At 37.5% G+C, this 27,587-nt stretch overlaps 2 protein-coding genes across 6 annotated transcripts; one reads left to right on the forward strand and one right to left on the reverse strand.

The window, feature by feature from the left end:
* Nucleotides 1-478: 478 nt before the first annotated feature.
* On the forward strand, nucleotides 479-10,549 carry suv39h1b (SUV39H1 histone lysine methyltransferase b). Of its 4 annotated transcripts, none has more exons than XM_083553884.1 (6): nucleotides 479-592; nucleotides 5,855-6,030; nucleotides 6,587-7,240; nucleotides 8,327-8,473; nucleotides 9,301-9,430; nucleotides 9,554-10,549. In XM_083553884.1, the coding sequence occupies exons 1-6, from the start codon at nucleotides 574-576 to the stop codon at nucleotides 9,685-9,687; spliced, it is 1,260 nt and encodes a 419-aa protein (XP_083410010.1). In that variant the 5' UTR covers nucleotides 479-573; the 3' UTR covers nucleotides 9,688-10,549. The 4 variants fall into 4 exon arrangements, with proteins under 4 accessions (XP_083410010.1, XP_083410008.1, XP_083410007.1 ...); XM_083553882.1 differs by lacking the exon at nucleotides 479-592 and adding an exon at nucleotides 771-1,072; XM_083553881.1 differs by lacking the exon at nucleotides 479-592 and adding an exon at nucleotides 1,799-1,955.
* Nucleotides 10,550-13,516: 2,967 nt separating this feature from the next.
* On the reverse strand, nucleotides 13,517-27,148 carry LOC310733028 (protein phosphatase 1 regulatory subunit 3A). 2 transcript variants are annotated; one of them, XM_083553871.1, is made up of 5 exons: nucleotides 23,714-27,148; nucleotides 21,271-21,311; nucleotides 20,973-21,061; nucleotides 17,199-17,225; nucleotides 13,517-16,333 (listed from the first exon to the last, which is right to left on the reverse strand). In XM_083553871.1, exons 1-4 carry the CDS (start codon nucleotides 24,562-24,564, stop codon nucleotides 17,199-17,201), a joined length of 1,008 nt encoding a protein of 335 aa, XP_083409997.1. In that variant the 5' UTR covers nucleotides 24,565-27,148; the 3' UTR covers nucleotides 13,517-16,333. The 2 variants fall into 2 exon arrangements, with proteins under 2 accessions (XP_083409997.1, XP_083409996.1); XM_083553870.1 differs by lacking the exon at nucleotides 17,199-17,225.
* Nucleotides 27,149-27,587: the final 439 nt, after the last annotated feature.

The following is a 27,587-nucleotide window of genomic DNA, read 5'->3' on the forward strand; positions in this document are numbered from 1 at the left end:
TATACACACACACACACACACACACACACACACACACACACACACACACACACACACACACACGTTTATTTATTTATTTATTATTAAATACTTAAAGAACAAGGGGTATTAAATACTCATGTCAAATTTACACTCACTTCCAGAGAAAAAAATAAAAAAATAAAAAAATTAAAATTAAAAAATTAAATACATTTTAAATGCTTTTAGAGCATTACATGTTTTCACTGCTTTTTTGTTTTTTGTTTCTTCTAAGAGATTTACATGCAATTTGAAGTCATTAATAAAATGAGAAAAGTTTGGTCTACAATTCAAATTTTCATGTTCTGTATAAAACAGCACATCAAATATACATATTTCTATCCCACATTTAATTTTTTTAATTAATATAGAATTCCATATCTTTCCAAAATAATCTTGAGAATTTCAATAATTTATATCAGGACCTAAACCTTTACGTCACGCGTGTCGTATTTCTATACTCAAATTCTATTGGCTGGGAGAGCTGTCGGTCACAGGGGCTGCGAGCCAATCGCTGAGTTAGGCTTTAACTTTAATTTTGGCGGTAGTAGAAAGATGGCGGAAAATTTGAAAGGTAAGAATTTGTTTTATTCCCCCCACTCCTCCTCCCGATCTTTAAATACGAGGGATTTTAATTGTAAATAAATAAAAGATTTGCAGGCTACAGCAGCGCGATCTAAGGGCGGCATTGTGACCGGGTTGTTGTGTGAGTTATATTGTGCAGACTCGGGCTGCGGTGTAGTGTTTATGGGTTCAGGGATTCGGTTTATTCGGTCCTTGTGTTGTAGTGGATCCTTCCACTCCAGCTTCATGCTTAGAGTTTGAGCAGTTTAAAGAGATCCAGGCGGGTTTATTAAAGTAGATTGGGTAACATCAGACTGCACACGTGGAACGCAGTGAGATCAGATTTCCCAAATCCTCGTTTATTGTGTGTTAGCTCGTTAGCTGGCTAGTGCTTACGCTTTCGGCTGGCATGGAGATCCCAGCATGCTAACTTCCCTTTCCCTGCTTCACCCGACCAACCAAACGCTTTCACCAAACTTCTGCATCAGAAGTGTGAGGGATGTGTGTATTTCCCAAAACAGTAAAAGCTTTAATTTCATAACCAGTCAACCATTTCAAAGCTTTTTATTATAACGGACCGACCCCCAACACATGATCTATTCCCGAAATCTTCACCGTGTTAACTATTTACATAGGAAAGGAAAATGATTAGAAGATCCTACTCTAAAATAGTACCAATGGCCCTTTTACCGGAACTGTCAGGAACATTTTTGTATGAAACACCTTAATATTTCCTGCTGTTTTTCTCACTCACACACAGTTACTCACACTTCCTCCTTGCAGCTCTGCCTCTGTTTTTGACGTCATTTTCTTTAACAAAATGTTTTTTTGTCAAACTGTCTTTATAAAAAGAGAACGCAGCTAGGAAGGTTTACTATCTACGTAGAAGGACCACTTGTAAGGGAGATTCACTATCTGGTGTGCGTTGATCAGGAGATTGTACTCGCCCCAGCGTGTCAGTAAAAACACGGTACAGGATTCAGAACACTCAAACTTTACTGGGTCTAGGATTGATCGCGTGTGGTGTGATTCTTGCTGTCATCTGCTAGCTGTTGTTGTTTACTGGCCTTTTTATGGAGACCGGTGCACTGTGACGACGCAGAGGTAACTTCTTATGAATAGTAAACTGTGAAGCTCCATCTATTGGTAAAGCGTAGAAATACAACCGAAGGGGACTCCTTTTCCTACACTGCCGCAAGGCATATTTGTCTCTAAATCGAGTTTAATGTCTGTCGGTTTGATTTTGGTGTCGTCCTCATCAGCTATCTCTGGTAGATTAATGAGAGGGCGTGTGTATAATCGACCCTCTGCAGACCTTACTTGTCCATCTGCTCCAGGAAATGTCCTTATCACTGTCCCAAACAACCAAAAAGGTTTGTGGTAGCTGATTGTCAACCATCATAACAACAGATCCAACTGCATGGATTTTAGTCCCTGAATGCTATTTGTGTCGTAGCTGGAGATTAGGTAAGTAGAGTCTCACTGAGCTTGAAAAGCCAAAAATTATCAGTGAGAACTTGACTTTGTATCCAGCTACGTCCTCCTATGTGTTCATCGGTCACTTGATATAAAGAGCTCTCTTGCTGCCCCATGAGCAGGAGATTTGGAATAATTAGGTTTAAGTCAGCTACATTGGAGGAGAACTTAGAGGTATGCTTTCGATAATTCCCTCTATTTTGATAAGTACTGGTTGAAGAACTTCCTCTGTTACTGTTTGTGCACCTACTACTGTACGGAGGGCATTTTAAGAGATCGGGTCTCTCTCTCCCAGCTGCCAACAAAGGAAGGGACATTGGGCGGGTTGAACAGAAATTCAGTCTGTTGTTTGGCGAGATGTTGATGAAGTTTCTGGCTGCAATCCATTAAGGCATCTCTTAACTCTCTCTCTTCACCCTGGAAGTGAGTAATCAGCTTGTAGTGGATACAGGCTTACCAGACTTTAGATATTCGTATTCCTCTGGAAAGCTGTCTTGTTGGATGTTATGGAAGAGGAGATATTCTGCTGTCACATAGTTGTAGGTAAACTACATTGATTTAAGTCACTCTGATGGTGTTGAACTGTGGATTCAACAAGGTATTTCTAGGAACTGCACTTACTGGAATCTAAGAAATTTGCTGTTTGTGTGACACTGCAGAATACAGTGGCTCTCCTTTCCACTTTATCTTCAGGGGTTTTAAAGGATGGCAAAATTAGCCACTCTAATTCAGCTTAAAGTAAGAATGGTGGGCCTTGACTTTACCTGTTTGGTGTAACAAGCTCTAGTTTCTTAATCTCTTCATTATACAGAACTTCCTTCACTGAATACTCTGCCAATCGCCGCTCTGTACTTCTTAAGTTGGGCGTAACGTAGTCCTTGGAGGTACAAGGTTGAGGCATATTAGCTTTTCTTTAACAGTGGTGTTGCCATTGCCACTTGATCCTGCTTTGATCATGTGACTAATTTCTCATTCTCATCCATGTGTTGAATATTATCACCTTGTCAAAGTCTCTCTATGTTCCGGGATAGTTCTTCCATTTGAGGGGTGATGGAAATAGGTAAACATTGCTGAGGCTGTAGCTGTTGCTGCAGAAAGCATGTTTGGCCTTGTAATGTCCAACCCAGTCTGGTTTTAATTGCCAGGTGTACAGGCTCAATAGGTGTTATAAGATAAGGATGGTCTGCTCCTATTAAAAGGAGGGGTTGTACTTTGTCAATGGGCTGTAAAGGGATGCCTTTCAGGTGTTGGTATCTCTGTTGGAGCTTTACAATGGAAAGAGAGTGCTTAGCCAAACCTAAGTGTTCAGAGGTAAAAGCATTTTTGATCCGGTAGCTCCTTTCGGGCTGCTATATTTAGCACACCCTAAAGGAAACTGCTGCCCCTTTGAATTTCCTAACATCTTGTCGAATTGTTCTTAATGTTAAATCTTCTGTTTGGTAAGCAGGCAGGCTACATGTGAGCCGCACTGTAGTTCCGCATCTAATGAATTCAGGAGACCCACTAGAGCTTAAATTTGGAGGGCAAACTTATCGAAACTGGCTACATCTTCAGGCTGAACTGAACAGGAGCATCCATGACTGCTGTTATCTTAGTTAAAGTTAACTGATAAGGTAGAACGAATCTGCCAGTAAGTGCAGTCATAGTGTCTGTGTATGGCAAAGGGAAATTCAGTAATACGTCTGCTATTAGGTGAGCCTCTTCAAACCTGAGGTGTTCTAGGAGAACCTGATTCTTGAAGAGCTCAGTTGCATCAGCAGGGAGAATGTTATCAAGGGCTAACTTTAAATAAGCGAACTCAGGACGGGTGAAATTTGGAATTGTTGGATGCGGGCCCCTTTAGGACGTCTCCGGACAACCCAGTACTCTAAAGCCGCCCCATCAAGGAAGGATATAGTTGACTGTTTTATGGGCATCAGGCTGTGGGCTTGTCCCGTAGGCATATGTATATGCTTTTTGACTTGAAGGGACTCTCTCTGTGGCGATTGGGGTCCGCTGGGAGTAGGCCGCGGAATATAGGCCACTGGCCTGGGCACCACCAGATAGTTCCGGGCAATGGGACTCGAGTCTCTTTGACTCGCTGTGGTTGAGGAGCTAGGAAAGCCGCCTGCAGCTTTACTGTTAAACTCTACATATCTTTATTAAGGATTTGAAATTGTTGGAGTTCCTCCTGAATAGCCATCTGAGCTTCACACAGTTGCCTATTTTCCCCTCTCCAGATCTTGAAGCTGTGCAGCAACAAAGTCCTTTTGCAACAAAGGCTCCACAGTTTATCTGGTTGTTTGACAACATCCGAATGCAGAGCGCTCATAGCTCCAGCAGTCGCGTCGATGTCATCAGCATGTGAACTTTGAAGGAAGAGAATCACTATGATCGGGGGGGAACACACTAGATTCATCTCTGTGTCTTTTCTTCTTGTCCATGTGAATGCTGCATAGGATATTGCACCTCATAGTCTTCAAGATAGGGTGGGGGCTGAGTTCTGCGTTGTGGGCGCAGACTCTTACAGGAAGGTTGCTCTGACATCCTATTTCTGTCTATTTCATCACTTATCTGGCTCAAACACATCATGACAATTTTAGAACAATTTGCAAACCGAACAAACATCTTCAACATCAGATGTATGATTCCCATTCCCATTTATATTTCTTGCACGAATTGTCACCCTATAAATCTTAAATGGTGGTGCACACCTGAAGGACTTTGTGATTTAAACCTGCAAAAAAAAAAATGCTTTCAATTAACCATCTTTTTCTTTTGGCTGCTCCCGTTAGGGGTCGCCACAGCGAATCATCTGTCTCCATTCTACTCTGTCCTCTACATTTCTGCCTTCACCACATCCATAAACCTTCTTGGTCTTCCTCTTTTCCTCCTTCCTGGTGGCTCCAGCCTCAGAATTCTCCTACTGGTATACCCCATGTCCCTCCTCTGCACAGGTCAAAACCATCTCAATCTCGCCTCCCTCACCTTGTCTCCAAAACGTCCTACATGCGCTGTCCCTCTAATAAACTCGCTTCTAATCCTGTCCATCCTCGTCACTCCCAACGAAAGCCTCTACATCTTCAGCTCTGCTACCTCCAGCTCCACCTCCTGTCTTTTACTCAATGACACGGTTTTTAAACCATACAACATCGCAGGTCTCACCACAGTCCTATAAACTTTCCCTTTCACTCTTGCAGATACCCTACTATCACAAATCACTCCTGCCACTCTTCTTGCAAAACAGTTTTAAAAGGAGAAAGTTTACAAATATAAGCGATATCTGCCCAGTATCAATGATTTGCTGTGCATTCTCAGATGCTTTTCTGCACATCGCAGTTGTACATAGTGTTGGTTTTGATTTACAAGAGCCGTCCTGTCAGCAAAGACTGTTCCACCTGCAGGACTGCCAATGTACTAGTGCCATCTGTGGATGTTTTTGTTTTGTTTTGCACTAAATAGACATCATAGACCGTTAAGTGTGAAAATCCCAAGGGACGAACAGTTTTATAAACACTGAAACCGGCCTGGCACAAACTTGCATGCCACAGTCAAAATAACCATAACAACAGTTAATGGTCTCGGTTACTGATCTGATCTGATCTGATCTGATCTGCTATGCTATGCTATGCTGTGACTGTTGTGGCACTGCGTAACCCTTTCTGCTCCCTCTATCATAAAATAATGTGAACATTATCTGGCGCTCTCATTCTATATCTGCATTATTAGTTGATTGAATGAATGCATGATTCAGTTATATAATTGTACAAGTGTTAATGTTAAAGTTGTGTACATTAAATTGTCTCTTATTTTAAAGATTGCAAAGTGGCATGTCTTGCTGCTGTTGACCACCTTGAAGTGTTCTGCCGAGAGAAAGGTATCAAATGCAGAGATCTGGGGATCAACAAGAAAAACCTATGTGAATATGAAGTGGAATATCTATGTAACTTCAAAAGAAAGGTCGTCACTAATGGTAAAACGCAAGAAACACAGGTAACAACAGACAATTAGATATTGGTTTCGCTTGATACTGTGAATTAGTAATCTAGATAGACAAGAACTTTGTAACCTATAACATTTTATCCCAACTAAACTGCAACAGACATTCTGGTAAAATGTTACTTTTTATGAAAGCAAAAGTTCTGTTTTGATAGTATTTATTTAGCAGTCTTTTAGTATTTTATAAGTGCCTCTGTACCAAAAATCTTTTTTTTGCAGGAAAATGACTGATGACTGCAAAGAACAGAACTTATCATTTACATTGTTTCCATCTTTGTAAAACGTTTTTTATGACTCATGAATAAGAACATGGAAAAGGAAACTTCCATCAGCATAAATGTTTTATCTTAGGATAAAAGTAATGAGTTAGAAAGAAAAAGACAGCAGTTTTTCCTTTAATTTGTCATCTATTTGGAGTTTTCTTATTGTTTGCACTAGATCCCAACCCTGTTGAATGTAATATCTGACAATTATTTATCCCCTTTCTAATAAATAACTAATTTACTGTGTAAAGGTGTATGTCTGAAAAGGGATTTTATCTCCTACACAGGATATGTATTTTGTCAAATGGAAGGGGTATCCAGAAAGCATGAACTCGTGGGAACCACGGAAAAACCTCAAGTGCACCGATCTGCTTAACCAGTTCTGGGAGGATTTGATGTGCGAGATGTTGCGGTTAAAGAAGCGCAACGTCCCCAAAAAACTGGACGCTTCAATTGTTTCCCATCTTGTGCAGCGAGCAAAGCTTAGGCAAATCCTCAAACTCTGGGAAAATCAACTGAATAGCCTGGGCTCAAACAAGGGTCAAATCCACGTGGAAAACCTGGTGGACATGGAGGGTCCTCCTAAGAACTTCACCTACATTAACGATTATAAAGTGGGCGACGGTATCTCTCTTAATGAGGTAGCTGTTGGCTGTGAGTGTACAGACTGCCTGAACAGTCCTGTGGGGGGCTGCTGTGCCGGAGTATCGCAGCACAAGTTTGCCTACAACGACTTGGGACAAGTGCGCATTCGGCCTGGACTACCTATCTACGAATGCAACAGGCGGTGTTGCTGCGGGCCCGACTGCCACAACAGGGTCGTGCAGAGGGGCATTCAGTATTCACTGTGCATCTTTAGGACTGACAATGGCAGGGGCTGGGGGGTACGCACCATGGAGCGCATCCGCAAGAACACATTTGTCATGGAGTATGTAGGAGAGGTAATGCACTACAGACTCTTTTCTTTTCATTTCTTTTCTTTTCTGCAACTTAATTTGCCTGTGCTTAAATATGAACTGTGGTTATTATGTCATATATCTTCCCCAGTAACCTTTAAAAGAGATGGGAGTATTTCTATGTCTGTTGTTTAACGTTGACCTTGAGACTTTCATTGTCTAAAGACAACAGCTGAGTTCAGCAACAGCAGCAAAATAACATTGAGAGCACAAACACTTGAGCCTTTCTGAGGACAAACAAATGGCTTAAACGATTCCTTTGACCAGTGTAGTGCAAGGACATCTGTTTATGCTATTTCTCCATACAGCTAGTCCCCAATACACTGCATTTGGCATCCAAATAAAGTAAAAAAAACAAAAAAACCTCAATTTTATCCACAAGGTATAATGGTGTAAATTATGTATGAATTTCACAGAGCATTTCATGGACAAAAAAGTCTACAATTGCCAAAATGACATTTTGAATGGTAGTTCAAGAAAATGAGCAAGAATGAATGATTTTTTTTTTTTTTTTTTTTACTTTTGCTGCAGTGAACTGTTTGGGGTGGGGGAGCTAGAACCAGGGAAATCCACTTCTATAGTCTTCTTGGGAACAAAGATAAACTCATGATGCAAATTTTTGATAGGTATATAACAAATAAAAATTATATCTTTTCTAGCTTTTTGTTAATCTGCTGCAGCAGATGCAGCTCATCAAGGGTCTAATAACATGCTCAAAAATGAATCCAGGATTGATAGAACAGGGAGAAGCTAATCTAGTAGTATAATTCTTGCTCTTTGAACATGGAATTGTTTTTAGCACCCTTAAAAGTTTAATAAATCTATTTTTGCTATTTTGGGCTTGGCCAATTTTTTTTTACCCAAGAGTGTAGACTGTATAACTTTTTGGATAATACCATCTCAATTCATGGGGGGAAAAAAAAAATTGCACACCACAAAAGACAATCTACAGGCAACAGGATTGACATTCCAGGATTGTCACTTGCTAATGCGAATGTCTTACTATTACCCCATTTTGCAGTGTGCTTACATTAAATGAGTCTCTTTACGAGCTTGTCAATGTAATTTCAGATCATCACTACAGAAGAAGCAGAAAGGCGTGGCCATGTCTACGATAAAGAAGGAGCCACATACCTTTTTGACCTGGATTATGTGGATGATGAATATACGGTGGATGCAGCACACTATGGCAACATTTCTCACTTTGTCAATCACAGTGTAAGTGTGAGAAATGTTTTGTTCACCCCCCCCCCCCCCCTCCTCCTCCTCCCCACACACACACATTGTGGAGCAGCTGAGGTGTTTGTTCCTTATTCACAACTACTGTATGTTATTGATTTTGGGTGGGGGACAAGAGTTTGAATGAGTTACCAGCTTTTTTAGTCTTTACTTGTTGATTGCTTAACAATTTTATAATTAGTTTTTATTAAAGTGTTAACAAAAAGAAAGACAATTTAGAGTAAAACACCTTCACAAATGTACAAACTGAGCCAGTGTTTAAAATCTTAAATCCGGGGCTAAATGTGAGTGTTCAGGTATTTTACATAATAAGCAACAATAAATGTTGCTGCACCTTTGAAAAACAATTTTTGGTAACTTTTCGCTAAACCACACTGGCAGTGCGTCTCCCCATATCACTGCAGATGCAGAATCCTCTCTGATCCTGAGACGTGTTAAACCTGCCCCCACCTTTTTTACACACATTACATGCAAATAGCATCAATAACTACTCAGTCTACCTCAAAATAGTTTGTGTGCACACACACAAATGCAAAGACCTCTTCACAGATGTAAATATGTCTGTACTTTGAGAGTCACTAACAGCTAAAACCAAATTCCTTGTATGCGTCAACACTCTTGGCCAATAAACCTGATTCTGATTCCAGTTTGGAGTACTACTGGGCCTGTCTCTGCAGGACTTGTACATGCATGTCTTCCATGTTTACCCTGCAAACTGTATACTTTATATATGCACATAACAGCCCATATCCTGTACATGTGACCAGAACAACAGTATGACGACTAATCTTTTTCTCTTTCCACAGTGTGATCCAAATCTTCAGGTGTACAACGTCTTTATAGAAAACCTGGACGAGAGACTGCCACGGATAGCTTTTTTTGCCACTCGTGCAATTAAAGCAGGGGAAGAGCTGACCTTTGACTACAAAATGCAGAGTAAATGTTTTCCAGAATTCTCTAACTGGCTCACTGTTTAAAATGACAGAACATAGCTTGGAGAAAGTGTATTTTTAGTAACATTTTTACTTACTTACTTTTATTCGCTCTCTCTCTTTCCAGTCGATCCAGTAGATGCAGAAAGCACAAAGATGGACTCTAATTTCAGTTTGACGCGACTTCCAGGCTCTCCTAAGAAACGTATGCGTGTAGAGTGTAAATGCGGTATGCCGACATGTCGAAAATATCTGTTTTAGATACCCCAAAGACTGGAGGAGTTTGCCAGGGCAAGCTGTCACTAAACATAATAGTGTCGGTAAAGAATAATAGCAGAATGTCCTTTATAATTTTAACAAAACACAATTCTTCTCATAGTGTGTCCTGCTTTATCAAAGCAGTATTTTTATTGAACGAGTGCCAGGTGTGGGAAATTTTGATTCATACCTCTGATTCTACACCTCAGCTAATTCAATACCTTCACTGGTTGAAGTTAACTGGAGAATGACACCCTTGTTTTATATATATTTTTTAATGCTTTTCCATAAATCATTCATCAGCTTTCTTTCCTGACATTTGGCATGATGTCATGAGGTCACATGTCACTACATTACATATGTGAAAATGTACATTTCTTTGTAGATTAATTCATTATCAAGTGTCAGATATTTTTCCAGTTTTTCCAGAGGATTGTTTTTTCTTTTCCTTTTTTTTTTTATTTTATTTTAATAGTTATTTTAACGAGAAGGTATTTTATTTTTTACATGTAAAACATGGATGTCCGTCAAGTGCATTTGTATTCAAATGTAAAGTCATTTGAACCCAATGATATGTCAAATCTTTTAACGTTTGGTGATATTTGCCTGGAAAACAGTACTTGTTCGCAACTGTGATTTCACAAACCTACCAACAGGGGGCAAAACAGTATCGTCAGTGCCAAGATAAATATCTAGGAAAAGACATAGCATAGCAGAGGCTACACAGATGTGCAGATGACTGTGTAGTGACATTCAGAGTGTACTGTTTAAATGTATTTTTTAAATGTGTTAATTATGTTCTGTGTTGTAGCAATAACCTGTAAAATATAGGCAGGTGATGTATTAAAGGACAAAAAGAGAGCAAGTTGGGCCACCAGATTTTTATTTTTTTTTTATTTAATTTTTTTTTTTACACAAACAAATCTTTCAGTTGGTATCAGTGCTGTTGACTGTGTGTGTGTGTGTGATAAGACCAGGGCATATGATTTACATCATTTGATGCTCATCCTAACTCGGATTACATTAGCAAAATGTTTTTTGCCGCGTAACAACTACTGTTGTTTCCTTTTGTCAACTGTCTGTACCTAACAGACTATCATCTTCTCCTACTGTTGAGACAATTGTATTATTGTAGCTAAATTGTATTTTTGTGTTTTTTTTCATTCGTGTGTGTGGCATACTGCACATATTCTGGTCCTAATGTTGTACTTGTGGGTGAAACATCAACTTGATCATTTCGGAAAGTTTTTGCAAATTACCCCGTTCTTCCAAGTTTGAGGGCCAGAGCCTGCGTTCAAAGCAAACGATTTTTCATATAAAACGGGAATTTAGAATTGAAGCCACCATGTTATTTCTGATAAGCCATCTAGCCAGAGATTCAATTCAATTAAACTCGGTTTTCTTTGCTGACATGCATTATCAGAATGAACGTCTTCTACCATTTAAAAGTTTGTACAGCAGGAAAAATGATGTTAAATAAAAACTAGATTTAAAATGTAACTGACTTATTACTAATTAGTTAAATGCTAGAACATTTATGTACAGCTTCCACAAATTTGTAATGAGTAAAAAGTGATTAAAATAAATTACAAATCTTTTTTTTTATTATTCGTATTTTATTTTTTACATTTAACAGTGAAATTAATATTAGGTGTCTTTTACATTTGAGGTCAAATAGAGGTGGTTTGAGGGCTTTAGTTGAAGTGTAGCTTGACCGACTCGGCAAGTTTCTCTGTAACTAGATACGATGACTTCAGAGCAATGTGTGACCTTTTTCACTGATATCAGAGGCTTGGGTCATGTCTGAAAGTCTCCTACTAAGAAGCTTATGCTTATTTAAAAGAAAAAATAACCTTCATGAAGATAAAACATGGTGAAAATGTCATGTTGGAAAGATTATCCACTCTCAAAGATAAAAAATATTTCATTTAGCACAAGGGCTTTTTCTTTTTGTGGTATAGAAATGCAATAAAAATGAAAACCATTAACCATCCAAAGAACCATTGAGAAATGCTTGTTTCGAAATGAAATAAAATGTAACCCCCAGTATGCATTATTTGACATCTATTTCATATTCAACATTCCCATTCTTTCAGAATTGTCATTTCTAAACATTATTGTTAGGCCATCATCTCAAACAACAGACAATTCCAATTGTGATTTATACTGAGCAACACAACTAGGAAATGTTGACAAATAATGTTACTTGTCGCTATTGCTTGGAGGCTGTTTGCTTGTGATTTTGTTTGTAATTATTTTGCTTGATAGTTAATTTGGATGGCTATGAAAGAAACAGATGACCAAACTATTGAGAATTGAATCAATAAATATTCGTTACCAAGGCATGAAGAACTATGTTTTTCTTTTTAAAGATTGTCTTTATTTATCTTTGATTGACAATTTAACTGTCTAAAGCAAAGCCTTAAAAATATAATATATATATATATATATATGACTGACCACTATAATGAAACCTCTAAAATCTAATTAAGCCTAAGCAGCAAGTTTGCAGGTGTATTTGCACAGTGAAAAGGAACCATACAAGACTATCTGCTTCAAGTTTGGTGCTGTTTAATGCTTTATAGAAATAATTACTTATTCATGTCAACCATAAAAGGTCATCACTCTGAGATGATTCGTCAAGGTTTAATTTATATGTTCTTAATATACAGGGGTATTTTTAATCTATTTTCATTTTAGCAATTCTTTTTTTAATTCTGTATAAAATGTACAGATCTTGTTTTGTGGGACACAGGATTAACTGCTAATGTTGACCTGTTGGAGAAGTTTTCCTACGTATACTTATGTGAATTAAACAGCAGGTCATACCAATGCACAAGCTTTAGTTCAGATGTCTGGGAACAAAAAGAGGTTCTCAAGTCCCTTAAGAGTTGAAAACATTGCCTGTTTGTTAGTACTGTAACCAAATGTATTTATAACTGGCCTTATCTGCTGTTGTATTTTCCCTGTTTTAAAAGCCAACAGCAAGTGATATAAAGCCTGACAGCGTATTATGGTGGAAACCACCAGTTTCCTGTTCACAAAAACTGTGAATAGTTTCCATATCATCATTTCTTCCTTGGGGAATGTTTTAGTAATGACATTTGCTATAATGGTAACCTTCTACTTTGAACTTCCAACCTGTGGCACCTAGTCAATGTTCTTCTTGATGCATTATATACAGTATATCCCACTACCTGCTGGGCTTGTGGAAATGTGCTGCTACACCCTCTGAGTGTATTTTACTTGATATACCACACATACTTAGCCACGTTAGCTAAATTATATCACATATCTTGTGCTGTAGTAGGTTTTTTCCATCCAACAGACCCCTCTCTTTCTAACTTTGGGTTGGAATTTTCTATCCACAATATGGAGAGTAGTTAGATTTAAGAGCTATGTTGCATGTTCACACAGCTTGTATCTGAAATACCTTGGAAGGCTAAGGCAGGTACAAGTAATGTGCATAGTGCTTTGGTCGTGTAAATTATAGTTTGTGTGACGTAGCTATAATATCTACAGATGAAAAAGCACAAAGTTAATTGGCAAATTGGCAGCAGATGTGGCTCAGCCAAAATCTCACAATCCAAAAGATCTTTCAAAAGAGCTAGCCATGTTTAATTCCAAAAATACAGCTCAGTTTATGCTAGCTCACAGGTACTGCTAACAGGCTATAAAATAGCAAATAAACCAATGTGCACATTAGCTTATAATGTCAACTATGGAAAAGAAAGGCTCAAGAACTAATTGGATTGAGCAAAAATAAACACAAAGACCCTAAGCTATATCTGCTGTAATATAAGGTACATGATGCACAAACAGAAAACAACAATTGGATATCTGTCAGTGTTTATTTGTGAGTGCTGTTGGATTGGATGTAGTTTACATAAAGTCACAACAAATCTGCAACTTAACAAAGCAGTAAGGTGCATGCATTTGATATATTTAATGACAGTAAGCTTAATCACATGACCTAGTTGAGTAATATATAACCTCTGGTGATCAAAGTTTACACAGATTTTTGCTACTTGGCCACATGAAAGTTGCACTTGCAGTGAAGATTAAGTTTAAATACTACACCCAATTTAGGTTTTCCATAATAAATAATAAATGTTCCTGTGATTAGTGGAGGTTCTCATATATGAAAACCGTTGCATGGTGCCAGTTAAAGGATATCTAGTAATGATTAGAGTACAGTTACATAAGCAGTGCATTAACTGATCTAGCGAATTCTAAATTGTAAATGTACCTGAACATCCAGTCATGTACACGTATAGGTGATCGTTTCAATTTAGTCAACAACATATCCTTTTTTTTTTTTTATGGCTTTGTGCATCGAGATATAATTTTGCTGCTACTGCATTAGCCAAACACTGTCATCATCAATTCATTAAGCTCCTGGTATGTAACCACCGAACCTGAATCCATACCAACACTTTCTGTATCGCGATGTTACATCGAAGAAAGCATAAATATTGATTTAATTGTACCTGAATGTGCTTACCACAGTTAGCCACTGCTGGTCAGATTTTTTTTCACCTGAAACGTCAAAACACAACTATCTAACTTTTACATTATACTACTTTCTTTAACACCATTCAATTTAACATTCACAAATCTTTCTTACATGGCAAGAGTCTCTGTTGATCGGGGTAAAACAGACCAAGAACAAACTATTATCAGGTCACATTCATAAAATATGTCATGCAAATCTTAAGTGTCTGCAAAACAATTATAACACTTGGTCAGTTCTCTGTATATTCCAACACGTCTCAAATATCACAAGAGGAAAAAGTAAGGATCAGTGGCGTGACAAGACTACAAACAAGGTTTCCTAGTGGTGGGACACAATACCATCCAAATACTAGTCATAGACAAATGAGTTAATACGTCCAACAATTACATTATAAGAAAAAGATCTTTAAGGTACATCTTTAAGGTTGCGGGTTCTTTAGTTTATCCGTCTGGAAGAACCTTCAAAGTTTCAATTAGCACCCTATAAAGGTTCCACCTATAGAGTGGGTTCCAGGTGGAATAGCTTGATGATGCTAAGAATAACTGAGTGACATTTTTAAAGTGTATTTCTGATAAGATACATAAATAACTCCATAATATTCAGAGGGCTTTTGTTATTTACTATTTACACAAATAAATATTTAATTTCAGTGCAATATAAGCACCTTGCTTGCAAAGCTGATGGAATACTTTTGTCCATAGACATCCTGCTTATCTGGACATATGGTGTACTACATTTTACAGTACTTAGTAGTATACGGGAACCGAGTCAGAGATAACCTAGCAATCTGAAATTAGTACTAATCACAGTGATATTACCTAAGTCATTAGTAGTACATAAAAAAAATAACTCTCTGAATAAATAATGTTTGTCTAATATATATAACTAATATGTAATCTCCACGAACACTTATAATAATCTAGGTGTATTTGTAGTATTTTTTTCATTCTGAAAAAGGCACTTGGGAAGGTGGTTTTTGAAAAGGAAAAGAAAAAACTAAAAACAAAGGGAAACTAGGAAGAGTGCCATGATGAGGAACATGCTGGGTTCATGGAACCCAACAATAAAGCAGACAGCAGCACTTAGGAAGGCAAAGGATGGAACCAGAGTACCTAAAATCACATCGACCTCCGATTTAGGAGCCTCTAAGGTCTTACAGGGCAATGCAGGTTGCATTTCCAGTTCTTCTTGTTTCGGAAATGAAGCAGGGTCATCGTAGTACAATTCAAACTCTTCATTAGAGAAAGGTTCCTTCTGTGTCATAGCAGATTCGCCATCCTCAAACTTAGGTGGCGCTTTTTTTACAATGGTGGGAAAACTGTGGGACGATGCTGTTAGACTTAAAAGAGATGTTTGGGTTGGGCTCTCCTCTTCACGGGCTGCACTCTCAGAGCCAGATGAAGTGTCTACATTCACAGAAAGGACAGCTGGTACCTCATTCAGTTCTTTCTTCTTAACTTGCTGTTGATATTCGGTTACTACTTGCTTTCTGACCATAGCATCAGGTTTCATCATTTCAGGACTCTCCGATAAGGGGTCAACATCAGAAATGTAAAGACCTGTGGTATGACTAAAATCTCCTTCACCTGAAGTTGCACTGGCAACAATCGACTCATTAAAGGAACAATGCTGTGCTGATTCGTGCAGCTCTTGTAATGATGATTCAGTGTTTTCTGCTTCTACTGCATCACTGGTCTGGTCTGGAAGTTCTTCCCCACTCCTCTCTCCAAACTGTATTTCTTGATTCTCTCCATAGTCTTTTAAATCTTCTGCGATATCTTCCTTCATATTATGCCTGCTTGGAAAAATGGCTGGTAAAGTTAGTTCTAAGTCAAAAGGAGCTGGGAATACAGTGTCTGACTGGAAGTTATCTTGATTTGGGCAAAGGGGTTGGTTGGATTTGATAGACTCCATGACAGTGTCATTATCTGGGGGTTTGTTCTGAATAGAAACTGTGCTGTCCTCAGTGCATATTTGTAATTCAGTGCCTTTGTCTGGATGGTCTGTTTGCGGTGGATTTTCAGGCAAATCCTGTAGAGGATGTTCATCCTCTTTGTCAGCACTTAGATGATGACATTCCGCTACTGTAGATTCTCCGCTAGCTTTAGAAGGAGAAAGCTGAGCTTCAGAAATCTGCAATCAAGAGGACAAATGTTAAATGAAAACACTGCTCTGTGTCATACTTGTAACACTTACTGGGTGAAACGATAGAATGGGACTTGTGAGACATGTAAATCTTTCATAACCTTTAAAAATACCTGTAATACCTTAGCCTTGGGTCATTCACAAGCATAAATGAACCAAAGATATTAGTATCACTATTATAATATTGTCCATGCTGTTGTTTTCTAAGCCTAGATATGTATTTGGTAACAGCTGTGCATCTGTCGTTATATTTTTTTTTATTGGAATTCATAACATGTATGAGTATATATTAGCACAATAGCCTATTAACAACTATAGTTAGAAATATTAGTGACAAACAAATATCACTGGGCTTATATTGAAATTATTTTTTTTTAATTATGTTTCAAATAAGTTTTTATTAAAAGGCCCATTTTTTATATTATTGCTGTAAAAATCATCTTGGGCTCATCAGTAATCCACTTCATTTCTTGAGAAGTAAATAAGTTGAATTATTAATAGAATAAAAAATTTTTTGGGTTGCCTAATTTTTATGATTTAGTATTACAGATCCTAATCTTTGTAGGCTTTAAGAATGGTTTAATAAAAAACACAGATATACAACATCGATTGAAACTCAATACAATAAAGCATGCAATGTAGTCGAACGTGAACGGGAATGCAATGAAGCACTAAAACGAATGTTTTAAACAAAAATAATCCTGCTGGGAGTTAACTCTTTCACAAAGACAAGACTGTACCAAAGACAAGAGAACCGTCAGTGTTCTGTACAAAATGTTCTTGCTTTCCACGTGCCATGAAGGAAATGATAAGAATAGCAAGATGAGAGGTTAGCGTGCAGCGTGCCCATTACCTAAGTTCTTGCTGAAGCTTCAATGAGCTGTCCAGGTGGAAGAGCAAAACATAATTACTATTGATAACATTACTGAAGAAAATAAAACACGACTGGGTCCAATAAGAGAACTACAGTATGGGAAAACACTTGGCTCCAAGATACTAGTGGCAGCCATGAAGGTCTAAGTAGATTTACTGTCCACAGTTTGGCAATTTGCATGATAAAGAAATAAATTTAAAAACATTGACAATTCCATCTCCAACACTGATCCCAAAATTGCAACTGAAATTCTAGGATAGGAGTAATTTGGTGATTTCCACATGTGCTATCTCTGTGCAGGCTTAAAATGGACAGATTGGCAGTTGATTTACAGAAGTCATTTTGATCCTTGTTATAAATGGGCATTTCACTCCAATTTATTATCCGAATAATTTAAGGCATTATCCAAATAATTTGCAGTTTTCACATGCACAATAATAAGCAAAAAAAGCGCAAAGATATTAATTAAGTTTACTGAACTATTACTGTGCCACACAGGCTGCATGCTGCTGATAAGCACATTAGAATAGCTTTGCATTGGCTAAAACACAAATACCTATAAAGTGAGCAAGAGGTCATGCTTTGGCATTCATAATCATTAATTCACGTTTAATCAAGCAGAGACTTTACATCAATACAAATCGCTTTATGAGTTTTATGTGGCAAAAAGCATCACATTTTTTAGAATCATGGCCAAAGCTTCTGAAATGCTTACAGATTTATTATGATGCTAGACAAAAAAAATAATGTACAATGATGTTTTAGCAGGGAGACAGACGATCATGATACACTGACACTGAGACACATTTTCACAAAACAGTATCCAGAAAATAAAAATGTCAATTCCAGTGAGTCATAAATAACTATTAATATTTAACTCTATTTTTCGGCCAGTTATGTATTTACTGATTCAGACAGATGAAGCAATCATCTAGTGCTTCCAGAGTCTGTGCACCAAAGACTTGTTCAAATACCTAGTTCACTGGTTTAAATACCACTGGCAAGTGGCATAGTTTTTCTTCTATCATAGTTCTGTTACTGGCATAAGTGGTCCAGGCAACATTTCTTTCCGGTATATTTATGTACCGGTATATTTATTCTCAAATGAACTGGGATCTAATGTAGGCTGTGCTTCTGCCTGCACCCTGTATTCAGAGAATAGGCTCTGAGAAAGTGAGAAATATAGAAAATATGGCAAACATGCTAACCTTGGAAAAGTGCAAGATGAGTACTAATAGAACCTGGGACTCTAGGCATTTAAAAAAGTGAGTGGTTTAAATGAATTGTGTTAGGCTGACAAACAAACAGCAAAATTAATTTAGTATCAGTAAGTAAATTATAACCCCAATTACAGAATTGTTGGAACACTGTGTAAAATGTAAATTAAAACAGCATGCAATGATTTGCAAATCTGAAAAACATATTTTATGCACAATAGGTGAGTAGTCCCTCAGGCAAAACTGCATTAAAACCATCATATTTCTGTAATAGAAATCACTGCACTGGCTCACCTCCAGAAATTATTGTCTGTGAACACAGTTTGCCAAGTCATCCACAAATGCAGGTTAAATCTCTATCATGCAAAGAAGGCGTGAACCTGATCCAGGTACGCCGCTATCCTCTCTGAGCCAAAGAGTTTTTAAAATGTACTAAGGCAAAGTGGAAAACTGTTCTGTGGTAAAACAAATAACATTTTTTATTTCCTTTTGGAAGCATGGACACCATGTCCTCCAGGCTAAAGAGAAGAGGGACCATCTGGCTTGTTATCTGCAGTTCAAAGGGTTCAAAAAGCCACATCTCTGACGGTATGGGAATGCATAAATGGGCAGCTTGCACATTTGGAAAGGCACCATCAATGCTGAACGGTATATACAGGTTTTAGAGCAACAAACACTTCAATCAAGAAAATGACATTCAGGGAAAGACTTGCATATATAAGCAAGACAATGTTAACTACATACTGTATCTACTACAATAGTATGACTTCGTAGTAGAAGATTGTGGGTGCTGAACTAGCCTGCCTGCATTCTAGAACTTTCACATTTGAAAACATGACATAACATGAAGAATACAAAGAAAAACACCCACAACTGTTAAGCAGCTAGAATCCTGTATCAGACACATATGGGACAACATTCCTCTCCTAAAACTTCAGCGACTGCAACAGTTCCCAGATGTATACGGACAGAAGAGATGATGCTACACAGTGGTAAACATGGGCCGGTCCCAACTTTAATGCAACCATCAAATACAAAATTACCTATTTTTCCTTAAAACGCTATACATTACTAGTTTAAACATTGTGTTTTATTGTGAATATAATGTGGATTTTTGATATTTGCAAAATATTGCATTCTGTTTTTATTTACATTTTGCACATTGTCCCAACTTTTTTCAAATTGGGGTTGTATATTTTGAATGAATGGTTATATGGTCAAATAGGTCACAAGTTAGATTTTAAGTACTAAACTGTCAGAAAGAAACAGTGTTTAATTGGTTAAGGATCAAGCTTCCACAAGCAGTTCCTCTGAGTTGTCTATGCCCATGAGTTTTATTACTTACCCCATTTTGATTTGTTATATGCACTGAAATGAACCCCATAAACCTAAGCACAATGAGATCACAGCACAGTCCACTACACTGACTGATATAATGCATCGCAGAGTGTGTGTGTGTGTGTGAAGATGGTATAACCACTGAAAAACCACTGCAAAAAAAGGAAACTAAAAAAGTCTAGTGCATCCATTAATAATACACAGGGCAGAGTGGTTTTTTTTTTTGCTGCAAAGACTGCAGTTCGACTGCTAAGTGACAACTCCTCTAGGTGACTACTAGCCAATAGTGCATTTTTTACCTGATATAGGAAGCATGTAACAACAATAAGTCATTTAATCATTAATATATGTTCTTTATACTTTATACATTTTTCTGTATTTTTGCATAAATTTGATCTGAAATGTGATCTAATCTTTATCTTGTCTCAGGAAGGTTCTTTGTCCTCAAGCTTGATCAAGAGAATCCAATTGAATAATGCAAAAAAAACAATTAAATTTAATTATTGAATTAAAGTGCACAATGTCTACAGAACTCTATACTAGGAAATCATAGGCCACGCCTGCTCAAAAGACTGTTGTAAGCTCTAATACACATGTTCACATGCTCCTGTAGAATTTGCTCCAGAATTCAAAGGTATACCAATAATGGCAAGCATTTTACATTAAACAGAAAAAAACTTCTATTCTGGATTTATGTGACCACAAAACATTCTTCCAAGCGTCTGGCTTATTCATGTGGTCTTGAACAAACCTCAGTTGGGTAGCAGTGTTCTCTTCGGAGAGTAGAGATTTCCTTCTCGCTATCTTGCCATGCAACCCATTCTTGTTAAATGTTTGCCAAATAGTGGCCTCATGAACACTTACGGGAATCTGATTTGATTAAAGCATGGCTCGTTTTTTAAAACATCAGGTGTGAGATATTTAAGGGATACTTTTTCTAAATAAATTCTCTTGATCTAGAGTATTTAGACTTTTGGCTCTGATTAAGACAAAAATACAGAAATTCTAAAAGGGCTGTTGTCATTGACAACCTCTAAATTCAAAAGGTACTGCCATACACTTATTTTAGTAAATTATTATTTTAAACTGTGTGTTTTAATCCCCAACAGGCAAGCTATGTAGCATTCAGAGTAAGTGGTTATTTAAATCACCATTTTTTGTTACCACTGGTTAATGTGGTAAGAATGACACAACTTACCTCAATGTCAATCTCCGGCTCAACAACAAGGGGACACACAGACGAGGAAATTTCAACAGATGACCGTTTCTCAATATTTAACTCATTCCCTAAAATGATATAATTTGTGACAGTGGTTAAAAAAACATTAGAAAATAAAACTATGCAGCCCAGTATATTTACATGGTAAACTATTATTTATATTAATACTTGCCTACATTCTTTAATATCAATCATTTTCTAGTAAATATGTCACAACATTGTGTTAGTAACAATAGAGTAGTTCTTTAGAATTATTTGGTGTTTTCATATTTCATACCTTCATCTGTGTCAAGAGAGAAGTCAGTCTCATCTTCTGTGCTGGAATGGAATAAAAAGAGAATTATGTTGCACAATGGAATAAAAAGAGAATTATGTTGCACAAATTCTATTTGTTAATGTTAATAATGTTGCACAGCAAGCTAAAAATGGTAAACGGTTCAGAGGTTTGTTGTAAAAAATATACAAAAATAAATAAAAATAGGAGACAGTTTAGAAGAGTTCGCAGAAAATAAATCAAGCTTTAGAATATTAAATCTATAGGCAGTGTACACAGATACCCTGGTCATCTTTAAGCTGTGTATTTGTCAGTGCTGCAGTGTTACAGTTTTATTAGCTCGCTGTATTGTGCTCTGTAGTTTAAATCAAATCGTGTTTGTAGACATGCACTTAATGTAGTTCTGCGGCTAAGTCTGTTTGTTCCAGCTAGTTTTGTGTTATCTCATGTTAATTTATGTTGTTTTATGTAGCACCTTCATCCTGGAAGAAACCGTTTAGTTTTACTGTGTAGCGTACTAAACCGTATATGGTTGAAATTACAGAAAAGCCTACTTGACTTGATATGGTCTGGGAACATTTGGCAGGAAGCAGAAATGTGTGTGTGTGTGTGTGGGGGGGGGGGGGGTGTATTGGAATTACAAAAATATGTCGTGGCAATGGGTAGCTTTAACTCTCATGCTGGCTAAGCGAACGGTTATATTTGCTAGGTACTTTAGGATTTTAGATTACGTATAATGTGCAAGTCTAATGATTGCCGAATTACACACTTTGTAAATAGCCATTATTTTAATTAATTTAAAGAGGGAGTTGTGACCATCATAACTGGACACACAAACATAAGTACACCACTCTGTAAAAAAAATAAAATAATTGATAACACCAAACTATTTTCCTTCTGTATATGCATAAATGAAAGCTCCGTGTGGATGTAGTAATAACCCAGCAGAAACAGCACACTAGTTTTAGACTTAATGATAGCTGTTCTGGAATGATAGTTGCTCCTCAGAGAAAACAGAGGATGACCTTTAGTTTTGTTCAGCAGCTTTTGGGGAGCAGTGTCATTTGACATTTAGGGAAAGGTCGAAAGTAGCTGGAGTATGGAACACTGGGTTTCTTAATACTGCTCAACTTACAGGAACTACCATCAAAAGAGCTTAGGGTGTTAGCATTCGTAAAAAAAGAAAAACCATTTCATGTCATTTGCAGCATTCAGTTTTTCTACAAAGCAGCCTCTAGGAAAAGGTCAAGTGGAAATCTCCCTTTTCCTATTTTCATACCCCTCCTGCCTGTAGGATAACTGCTATTTTCGTGTCTGTGTGTATGTATAGGTTGTCACTGTCGATAAGCATTCCATAATCCTTATACAGTACACAATGATGTTGGGCTTATATAAACAAGGGAGACCATCATAAGCGATAGCATAGCATTAGTATGATCTCACTTATATAAACAAGGAAGAACATCATTAACGATAGCAAAGCATTCGTATGATATCTAATATTTTTGCAGTTAACTGTTTGCTGCCTAAAAGTCAACGCTTCATTCAGCAATCACAGCTGGGTTGCGGCTTGAACACAAAAAGTTTTTTTGGTACTATGATTGTTAATACCTTTGCAAAAAGTACTGAAAATGTATCAGAAAATTGCCACCAAATCTTTTATCATTACAATTTTAAAAATAGTTTTTTTTATTAATGTGCTGTTTGATCTAATAACATACTGATGCCATCTATTAGAACTCAAACCTTTAATTGTTAAGTATTTAAAGATTTTCGGGCCTTTGGTGTTCTTAAAAAACACAGTTGAATCGTTTGTTCAGTAACATACACTCGCTGGCCGTTTTAATAGGAACCCCTGTACTTGCTCGTGTATCCAATCATGCAGATACAGGTAACATGCATTAAATAATACTCACATCAAACATCAAATTCAGGGGAAAACTGACCTCAGCGAGTTTTTACTTAGATTTTACTTGCCGTTGTTGCCAAGTAAACTGGTTAAGAATCTGCTGATCTTTAAACTATTTAATTTAGAAGCACTCTTTACAACTGTGGTGAGCAGAAAAGCATCACGTGTCAAACCATGTCAATGCTGATGGACTACAACAGCAGAAGACCATTTCAGGATGCAGTGGAGAACATGGATCTGAAGCTACAGTGGATGCAGGGTTCTGGACAGTTAAAGATTGCCTGATAAAGATGAATGTGTTTTGATGAAGGTGTGTGTGTGTGTGTGTGTGTGTGTGTGTGTGTGTGAGCTTAATTTTCTAAAAAAAAAATAAAAATAAGGATATACAGAAGCAGCACACATCAATACAAAATGACAGTGGAAAAACAAATGCCATGGGTTTTTAGTTGCGGGTATTGTTGCAGCTCCAAACATAGCTGCTGCTAGGCGACTTCTGTCATGTGGTTATTTATACTGCACGCGCAGCAGGGCATTTACCTGTATTTTGATGGCTTCATTATGCCTTTAATTTCTTGATATTCGACCTTGTTCTCTGGGCCTGAGTCTTCCTCATAGGACACGACAAGGGTCACTGAATAATTCCTGCCCGAATTGTTTGCCCAAAACTCTCCATCAGACGTTTCATAACGCACGACAAAGTCGATCCGCGCTCCGTTAAAGAGATAGGGCTCGGCGAAGGAGAGGCGGACGGAAAACTTGTCCGTGTCGTTGTCGTGAGATCCGTGCACATACTCGGCGGTGGATTCAGACTGGGTCATCCAGCCGTCCATGGTCGTTCGGACGTAGACGCATTTGTGATAAGAAACGTTGAAGACGCGGATCAGAGTGTCGAAGGCGAGCGGCTCGTCTTGCACCGCCGTCACCTTCTCCACTTCCACTTTATGCGCGCGCACCGCGAGGGTCAGCTCACTTTCCGCACGGGTCTGGAACTCGGGCCACACGCGGTAAACGGGCTGGAGGTAGGCTCGGCGACACCTCGCCTCCTCTTCCTCCCAGTCAGCATCGTCTTCGTCTTCGTCGGAATCGAACGCGGCGAACTCGCGCACGTCGACCAGATCGCCTCCCGTGGCGTCCGCGAAAGACACTCTCCGCGGCGGCAGCGCCAGGCGAATCCGCATGTACTCCGCGGTCTCGTCGGCGATCGAAGGGCCGCGCTTTCTCGGCACGGGCGAGCTCCGGGGTATTAAGCGCACGTCCTCCTCGGTTTCCTCATCGTCCTCGTCTTCGACGTTGAAATCATCGCGGCTCTCCTCGGCCCGCCCGCTCTTAATGGTCATGAAAAGGCCCTCCTGTTTGGGGATGGCTAGGAAATGGTTTCCCTGCGCCATGGCTGATGTGCTCCAGGCTGGATGACGACGGCGTTCAATGTCGCGTGCCCTCAGAACGTGCCGAACCGCATAGCAGCAATGGAGAGCGGCGGAGCTGCAGCCAATCTCGAGGGACGAGCGGCTTATTCTGGTCACATAAACTACTACATGAGCTCGGCACTTCAGTTGCGCACTGCGAGCCGACGAGAATGTGGCTAAATTTAGAAGGAAGTGGCGTGTCCATCGTTTTCCAGGGGTCAAAACACAGATTAAGTATTCCTAGTGGCGGATCCGTGCCCCCTTTTCTCGTACAACCCACACGCCCCCTGACCCATTTACCTATTTACCCCCTGCTACGAGGTTTAAGGGTTTTAATCCGGGTAGTAACAAAACCTTTTTGTTTTAATCTCTGGTTGTAGTGTGTTTTTTTTTTCCCACAATGTAATTTTATTTTATTTTTTACAAAGGGATTGATATGTTTCTGGACCATTTCCAGTTAGTGTATTTAGTCAGACATCACACTCTGCTATCTCTATTCTAAACTCATCATACCCACAGATTCAATCCAGAAGTGTATTAATAATAATAATAATAATAATAATAATAATAATAACTTTCTTTTCCCAAATATACTTTGGAAAGTAAACATTTTTTGGCCTTTTTTTGTTCGTAACACGTTTATTTAAAACTGAGTGTGTTCGTTTTGTGAAAAAAAGGTCTGCAAACATTGTTAAAGGAGAATTCAATATAAATATATCACTCAATATAAAGACATGAACAATCAAATAAGTTTATCCCAAGAAAAAAGACTTGCTTCCTTTGTAAAATGTAAAAATTTACTCCCTAATATATTCTTATTCTCGATCAAATATTATTTATGTGATGATATTTCATATATTGTTATGCAAGCTCGGTATTTAACCGAAATAATCCAGTTAATATTAGAGTTATCTCTGATATGAGTTAATACTAAAGGTATTAAGTTATTGAATATGTATTTGGGTTATGGCAAACCATTAAAATGCTAAGCAAAAATCTAATTAATGATTTCATTTTATTCATGATGTTATTGATTATTTTCAGTAGACCTTTTTATGTTACCATAAACATGAATGACTATCCAGCAAATAAGGCAAACTGCTTTTACCCTGAAGAGCCATGTAAAGTAGGCTACAAAGCTCGGTTGAAAGACGTTGATTGGTGTTTGTAGAAAGATTTATAAACATGTATAAACATATAAAAATGTAATCGTAGTGCTCAGTTCCCCTCAGCATTTTTTTTTAGATATGCTGATAATATATAGCTAGAGAGAGAGAATTATTATCAATCTATTTTTTTTTAGATTACACAGTGAAGTATGAAAGTGCTGTATAAATACTCATAAGCAGGAAGTGCATCACATATATTTTATAGCGCTATGCACAATGTACCTTGTGTCCAATCTATTGAATCATTGAATGACCACTGAAAGCTGTGAATACATTTATTATTCAGCTTGGGTTAGAGTCATCAAGTAAATTGTACACCTTACTCTAAGTTAGCAAGAAAGCATTATTCAGCATTCACTTAAAAATCAGTAGATGGGATGTCTAGATCATTTCTATGCCTCTTAAGGAAACCATTTTGAATCTAATATCAGACATTGTTTATGGAAGGCTGTGTAAAATAATGGAATCTAGTCTTTGTGGCTAGATTTTTCCCAGAAGTAAACATGTACCAAAATTTCACTGATTTAAATTACTGTGAGATACATGAATGTATTTATTCATGACACTCATTAGAATTTCTCTGTAAGACCTTCAATCATAGATGCTTTAGGAGAGATATTGAGTCACATGTCACATTTATCATAGATCTTTATGTTATCCACATGGGTATGGCTACTAAGTTTTTCTCAAAATGCGCTTGAATGAAAAACTGAATGATAAAGACAGAGACTTTAAATGGTTAATTGATTAAGTCAGTCACATGTAGCTTTGTTATATTAACAATCCAATCACAAGTAATAGACAGGTTGACAATGCCTAAACTAATTGCAGAGGCAGGACACAAAATTACTTAATTCATTTGTTCATGATGTTTTACTATAAATGTCATTTACTGAATATTTATCATTTATATCACAGAGTCAGCTATAGAACAAGATTTCCAATAGTACTTGTGTTTATTTCGATAAAAGTTATATTCCTAACTTTCTGGGAAAAATGCTGAAAAGTTTCTAATTTTTCTGCAATTTCATTTGAAAAAAATGCTGATTTAATGCTGGGATGTTATGGGTGTGTTCTAGGAATATCAACATATCAACAGTAATCATTTTGTACATATAAAGCCAAAACATGGATAGCTATGTGGGAATAGTTGGATAACAAAGTTATATAAGAACATAAAGTAGCAAGTAAAATTATTTAAGAAACTACTTAAATAAGGCTGTAATATATCTGATCTACTGTTGCACTTTGTCATTATGATTGCTTTGTTTTTAATGTCAACATTCCAGCCGTTACTAGTTGAGCAAATGATTCAGAAAATGATTTTGTTTTATTAGTGCTTATAATGAATGATATGCAGTAAATTGCAGTACATCCGACTTCCAAAAAAAAAAAAAAAAAAGTAAAGTTTCACCACATCCTGTGGACACTATTATTCAAATATGAATACTGTTTTGGAGGGATTTGTTGCACTAGGAAGGAAAATTCACTTCCACATTCAGGTTTGATTAAGAAATATAGGAAAAAATAAGCATAATCTATACCATCCATCTGCTTGGTTATGACTTAAAAAGATGTCAAAGTTATGTATTTATCCCTGTCTGTTAGTGTGCATATTGAACTGAGCTTAAAATAAGAAGAAATATGTGATGTGTCCATAAACTGGATACAGGGTAAAAAAACCCAGGGCTTAATACATAATATATATTTTTTTGCCTTAGCAAATGTACACAATAATGATCAGTGGAGCTACTGCTTTCTTTTTATTTACATCTTTTAGTTAACTAGATGAAGACAGTGTTTTAAAAAAGATTAGTTAGCAAAAATGTATTATAA

The sequence above is a fragment of the Silurus aristotelis genome (assembly GCF_946808225.1).
Source record: "Silurus aristotelis genome assembly, chromosome: 11".
Taxonomy (NCBI): Eukaryota; Metazoa; Chordata; class Actinopteri; order Siluriformes; family Siluridae; genus Silurus; species Silurus aristotelis.

What these genes read in the sequence shown, in the direction of transcription:
- suv39h1b (XM_083553881.1), top strand. Translation starts at nt 1,808, where the DNA reads ATGTCTGTCGGTTTGATTTTGGTGTCGTCCTCATCAGCTATCTCTGGT. An exon ending in GTAAAACGCAAGAAACACAG is followed by an intron (nt 6,031 to 6,586) that starts GTAACAACAGAC and finishes TCTCCTACACAG; the next exon opens with GATATGTATTTTGTCAAATG. An exon ending in TCATGGAGTATGTAGGAGAG is followed by an intron (nt 7,241 to 8,326) that starts GTAATGCACTAC and finishes ATGTAATTTCAG; the next exon opens with ATCATCACTACAGAAGAAGC.
- LOC310733028 (XM_083553870.1), bottom strand. Translation starts at nt 24,564, where the DNA reads ATGGCGCAGGGAAACCATTTCCTAGCCATCCCCAAACAGGAGGGCCTT. An exon ending in CTCTCTTGACACAGATGAAG is followed by an intron (nt 21,062 to 21,270) that starts GTATGAAATATG and finishes ATATCATTTTAG; the next exon opens with GGAATGAGTTAAATATTGAG. An exon ending in AGCCGGAGATTGACATTGAG is followed by an intron (nt 16,334 to 20,972) that starts GTAAGTTGTGTC and finishes TCTTGATTGCAG; the next exon opens with ATTTCTGAAGCTCAGCTTTC.